This window comes from Austrofundulus limnaeus, unplaced genomic scaffold (genome assembly GCF_001266775.1).
Source record: "Austrofundulus limnaeus strain Quisiro unplaced genomic scaffold, Austrofundulus_limnaeus-1.0 Scaffold659, whole genome shotgun sequence".
In the NCBI taxonomy this organism is placed as follows: Eukaryota; Metazoa; Chordata; class Actinopteri; order Cyprinodontiformes; family Rivulidae; genus Austrofundulus; species Austrofundulus limnaeus.
Genome location: NW_013953061.1, coordinates 181,736 through 187,660, shown reverse-complemented (window position 1 = coordinate 187,660; position 5,925 = coordinate 181,736). Strand labels below are relative to the sequence as shown.

The window sequence follows — 5,925 nt, the reverse complement described above, 5'->3', positions numbered from 1 at the left end:
GTGCCACAGACTGATCGACTCCATGCCACGCCGCATTGCTGCAGTAATACAGGCCAAAGGAGCCCCAACTAAAAAAAAAGCTTCACTGGAGAACAAAGACTCTGTCTCCTCCAACGGCTGCCCCAGACGAGGGCCAAAGCTTCTTTGTTAGTGCTGTACATGCTCATACTTTTCATGTTCATACTTTTCAGTTGGCCAACATTTCTATAAATCCTTTGTTTTTATTGGTCTTCAGTAATATTCTAATTTTCGGATATGCTGAATTTGAGATTTTCATTTGTTGTCATTTGTAATCATCAAAATTAAGAAGTTTATTCACGAACATGATTGATACCTGTGAGACAAACYACTGGGCTTTGATTTGCTCTTCTTCTTCGGGGGCGGTAGATTTGAACAGATGGCTGTAGGACTACCGGGAAGAGCCAGAGGACTCCTCTATATTCATCAGGGGAATATAGACTTGGATTATGATTCACCAGTAGACCATTACACACTGCAAACCAGCATATAACCTTCACTACACCATTGCCACAACACTGTAGAGTATAGCACCTTTCTATCCAACCAGGATACTCAAATCACTTCACACTACAATCTTTGTCCTCATTTAGCCATTCACACAACACTCAATTAGATTTCACTACAAAGCTAACATGTACAAATCTTCTATCACCAATCACATTCATACACCGATGGGACACACATCAGAGGCACTGGGGGTGAAGTGTCTTGCCCAAGGACACAACAACTGAGACAGCTGGAATGGGGAACTGAACCAGCAACCTACCGGCCCCAGGAAGACTCCTCTAACCACTCTGCCACAGTCGCCCTGTAGAAGTTATCTTCAAAGTTATTTATTCAAGTTGTACAGAAGGATGTTTGAGTTAATTTATCCCAACCTTTTTATTAATTTATGCTTCATGTGCTCTCTTCCAGTAATTATTTTGTATATATTAAGCTTATCATTTAGCTAGTTGAAATAGGCAACAAATTATTGTAGTAGTTTATTCTTGAACCAGTGAGGGAGAATCTTGAAATTTATATTTAAGGTTTAAACACCAGTTAAAAGATAGCTTTACATGAAGGTTTACTCCAGCTGACAACTGCACATGAAAGTTATATTTTTTGAGTGCTGACAAAATTATACATTTTTCACAAGTTAATGTGTGTCTTGTGTCTTTCAGGTACTGATGCCAGCATCCCTGTCCACATCAACAACATCTGTCAGAGGAACTATGTGACAGTAGAGAGCGGACGCAAACTAAAACCAACCAATCTGGGCATAGTCCTGGTACATGGCTACTACAAGATAGGTCATTTCCTTTAGATTTTTATTTTCACTCTTAGATAGATAAAGCTTGTTTCCGAGTAATTCTTTTAGTTCATATTGGGGCCGTATCTTTAGAAACTGTTGCATACATATTTATCATTTAGTTTAGGGGTGGGCAATCCTGGTCCTCGAGGGCAGCAACCCTGCATGTTTTACTTTTTTCTCTGCTCCAACACACCTGATTCAGTCATTGAATTACCTCTTCCAAGTTCTGCAGAAGCCTGATAATTGTTTAGAGTGTACTCTAGAGTAAATCCATTGGCTTCATTCTTTTTCTCTTGTTTGTTAAGCTTTATGGGACAGTATTCAAAATGGTCACCAGAATACCCATTTTGCCCTCTAACTTGTTTTCTAGTTTACATAAAGCTGGGGTCTTGGTGTCTAAACCATGCTTTCAAGGATAGAGGGTTCAGTGGTGATCACAAAAATCCATTTTAGGTGACGGCCATCTTGGATTTTGAAAATGGCCACCGGAGTTCACATTTTGCCTTCTAACCTTGATTCTATACCACATAGAGCATTAATTTTGGTGTCTAAACTAATGCATTCAATTATAGAATATCCAGTAGTGACCACCAATATCCAATTTAGGTGACAACTTTAGAATGTAACTGGAAGAAGAAACATAAGGGTGGTACTGTTGCTGCACTCTGCTACACTGTTTTACCTGTTGGGGTCCCCATATCAGATTTGTATGTGTATGTGTGCAGATGCAGAGCTTGTGCTGCCTACCATACGCAGCGCTGTGGAGAAGCAGCTGAACCTCATTTCTTTGGGGAAGGCAAACTACCAGCAGGTTCTTCAGCATGCACTTGATATCTTCAAGAGGAAGTTTCATTACTTTGTGGATTCCATCACTAGTAAGTTCGCTGAGCCCACTGGAGCATTAAATCTTATTACAGTTCTGATCAAAATGTTAAAACCAGTTGAAAAATGGCAAGAATTCATATTTTGCGCTGTTGGATCATAAGAAGGTTCTAAGTAGAGCTTTGAAATGCAAAAAGAAGAAATGAGCGTGAGACCAAAAAGTAAATGAGTAAGCGTTTTATTGCAAACAATTAATAGGCTGTTCATCAGCTGATCAAAGGTTAAAGACCATATCTAAACAAAAAACAAAACCCTCTAAAACGGCAATAAAATTTAAAAAAAAAGGACTCTGCAATGAGTAGCCAAGCCATTCTTGTTAATCACCTCGAAAATTTGTTTCAGCATGCTTGATGCTGGTGTGTTTTCAGGAGGCTAGAGGAAATGTTGCTCCAAGTGGTGAAGATGTCTTCACAGAGAGCATCCACTGCCTGGAACAGGTGTCCATTTTTGTAAACTTGTCTTGGAAACTGAGATGTAGCTGCTAATAATATGCTAACGCCATTCACCGTAGGCTTTAATTTAGTAAAAGCAAGAACTGCATGATTTAAATAGTGAAATGAAGAAAGCCACATTTACTGTTTCACTAACCAGGCACAGGTTTTTGTTCATATTGCTGGAAGCTATATGACTCACAATGGACCGGACGGGCCACCTTTGGTAGCCAGTCATAGCCAAGAAAGAGCTCTGTGTCTGGGTGTAGCACCGTGRGCTTTTTGTTGATAAATTAAAGTATAGAGATCCTTTTTTGAGGTGGATAATAATAGGTGATGCCATTCAAATGAATGGAGGCAGAGGATTTTAAAGCAATGCCTTCCTCTGCTGTGTTATTCATTTTATATGGCAAGCCCTAATTATTTTAACTTTGTTTGATGATTTATATTAACTATTTCTATTAAGTTCATAAAGTTACAGTTAATACAACTATTTTACCTGCTGTGGTGTGAAACTCTGGGTTCTACTGGTTGTAGTCTCGTTGACAGCGCCTGATGGTCTCAGTCCTCTGATAAAAACGTCTGGAGAAAGGTTCTCAGTGGGTCCAAAAACAGGTTCAGGTCCATACTGAATAAAGGTAATTTAGAAAAGAACAGTTATAATATCACACAGACAGCAGAATCTCACAGTCAGACAGACTCATTTTATGTACATTTTTTACACGTATTGGTCACTGAAGTCTGAATGGAGTTTGGCAGTAGTTAAAAATAGTTTAACTTAGTTATGTAGTTCTGACAAAGCTTTAAAATATAGCCAACAAGGTATTAAAACAAATTATGTTGTTCTTTTCAAGCCATTCTTAATGAACTGTGGCTGAACATGAAACAAGAGGCTATTTTTAAAGGTTCCARCGTTCCTTCATCATCCCAACACCACCTTTCTTACAACAACCAACAGAGCTCTATTTTCAGCATAAAAACAGTGGCTGTGTCTCAATGCATGGGTTCAGAGCTGGTGGTTATATTTTCATGTCAAGTTTGAGTTTTATAAGTCAGAATCTTTACATGAAAAGTGGCGTACGCAAGTTTCTGGGCCTGTTTTGTGCATACACAAGCTTTATAAATGCTACCTCTCGACTGTAAAGCTGAATAGGCAACCAAATAATGAAAAGTTCATTTTCTAACTATGCACATATTGATGATTGTAAATGCATTTTAAATCATTAAAGATTTGCATGTTGTACAATAGGAACATATAATTAGGTGAATGATTTTCTAGACAGTGTATTTTACCGTATGTTCTGCATTCTGCAGTAGAGGTGGGCGATTTTTGGTATTGATCCGATACAAGTAAATACAGGGCCAGTATTGCCGATATCAATACTGATACTTTTTCATTTTTAAGCTTCATAGGATGCTGGTCAGACCTGGCAGACCCAAACGTAAAGTGAGGGTCTGCTGGGAACGTCTGGCAGTGTCTCCCGTCAGACGGACCTTCAACTCACACCTCCGGGAGAACTTTGTACACGTTCCAGAGGAGGTAGGGGACATTGAGTCCGAATGGGCCATGTTCCGTACCTCCATTGTCGAAGCGTCTTACCTGAGCTTTGGCCATAATGTTGTTGTGCCTGTCGGTGCCTGTCTTGGCGGCAACCCTCTAACCCGCTGGTGGACATCAGCGGTGAGGGATACTGTCAGGCTGAAGGAGGCCTATTGGGTCTTTTTGGCCTGTGGGTCTCCAGAAGCAGCTGATAGGTATCGGTAGTCCAAGCGGATTGTGGCTCGGGTGGTCGCTGAGGCAAAAACTCGGGCGTGGGAGGAGTTCGGAGAGGCCATGGAAAAAGTCTTCCATACGGCTTCGAGGCGATTCTGGTCCACCATCCGGCATCTCGGGTGGAAAGTGGTTCTCCACCAACGCTGTTTATGGTGGGGATGGTGCCCTGCTGACCTTAACTCGGGACGTTGTGGGTCAGTGGGCGGAATACTTAAAAGGCCTTCTCAATCCTACCGACACGTCTTCCCATGAGGAAGCAGAGCCTGAGGACCCTGGGTCGGACTCTCCAGTCTCTGGTGCTGAGGTCACTGAGGTGGTTAAAAAGCTCCTCGGTGGCAGGGCGCCGGGGGTGGATGAGATTCGCCCGTAGTTCCGTAAGGCTCTGGGATGTTGTGGGGTTGTGTTGATTGACGCGACTCTATAATATCACGTGGACATCGAGGGAAGATCCAATGGATTGGCAGATCGGGGTGGTGGTGCCCCTTTTTAAAAAGGGAGACCACAGAGTGTGTTCCAACTATAGGGGGATCACACTTCAGAGCCTCTCTGGTAAGGTCTATTCAGGGGTCCTGGAGAGGAGGGTCTGTCGTATAGTCAAATCTCAGATTCAGGAAGAGCAGTGTGGTTTTGGTCCTGGTCGTGGAATAGTGGAACAGCTCTACACCCTCAGCAGGGTACTGAAGGGTACATGGGAGTTCGCCCAACTAGTCTACATGTGTTTTGTGGACTTGAAAAAGGCGTTCGACCGTGTCCCTCTGGGACTCTTGTGGGGGATACTCTGGGAGTATGGGGTACCAGGCCCGTTGATACGGGCTGTTAGGTCCSTGTTTGACCGGTGCCAGAGCTTGGTCCACATTGCCGGTAGTAAATTGGACTCGTTACTGCTGAGAGTTGGGCTCTGCCAATGTTGTCCTTTGTCACCGATTCTGTTCATAACTTTTATGGACAGAATTTCTAGGAGCAGTCAAGCTGTTGAGGGGATCCTTTTTGGTGACCTTAGGATCRCATCTCTGCTTTTTGTGGATGATGTGGTCCTATTGGCTTCAGCAGATCCTGATCTCCAGTTCTCACTGGAGTGGTTCACAGCCGAGTGTGAAGCAGCCGGGATGAGGATCAGTGCCTCCAAATCTGAGAAGAGGTCTTGAGCCGGAAAACAGTAGAGTGTCTTCTCCGTGTCGGTGAGGAGGTCCTGCCCCAAGTGGAGGAGTTTAAGTATATCGGGGTCTTGTTCACAAAAGAGGGAAGAATGGAGCGGGAGATTGACAGGAGGATTGGTGCTGCGTCTGCAGCGATGCGGCATAGCTCAGTATTAATGTCTCAAAATAAGGAAAAAAAAAAAATTGTATAGGTCTTCTGGACGGGTTCTTCTTTAATGAAACGTTTCGTCTCTCTTCCAAGAGACTTCTTCAGTCTGAGAGTTTCAGGCAAAATTCAGGCTTTTATGTCCTGCCTCCAGGTGACTGATACTCACATCACATGACCATCGTTCACAGGTGGCCAGGTGTTGTGAGTATCAGTCACCT

At 42.8% G+C, this 5,925-nt stretch overlaps 1 protein-coding gene across 1 annotated transcript in view; it reads left to right on the top strand.

Moving 5' to 3' along the window:
• top3b (DNA topoisomerase III beta) overlaps positions 1–5,925 on the top strand; it is a gene marked incomplete in the record, with an annotated part of 53,272 nt that overhangs the window by 35,889 nt on the left and 11,458 nt on the right. Inside the window, 2 exon segments of the mRNA XM_014027532.1 lie at positions 1,185–1,313; positions 2,041–2,190. Coding sequence (XP_013882986.1) covers positions 1,185–1,313; positions 2,041–2,190 — 279 coding nt within the window.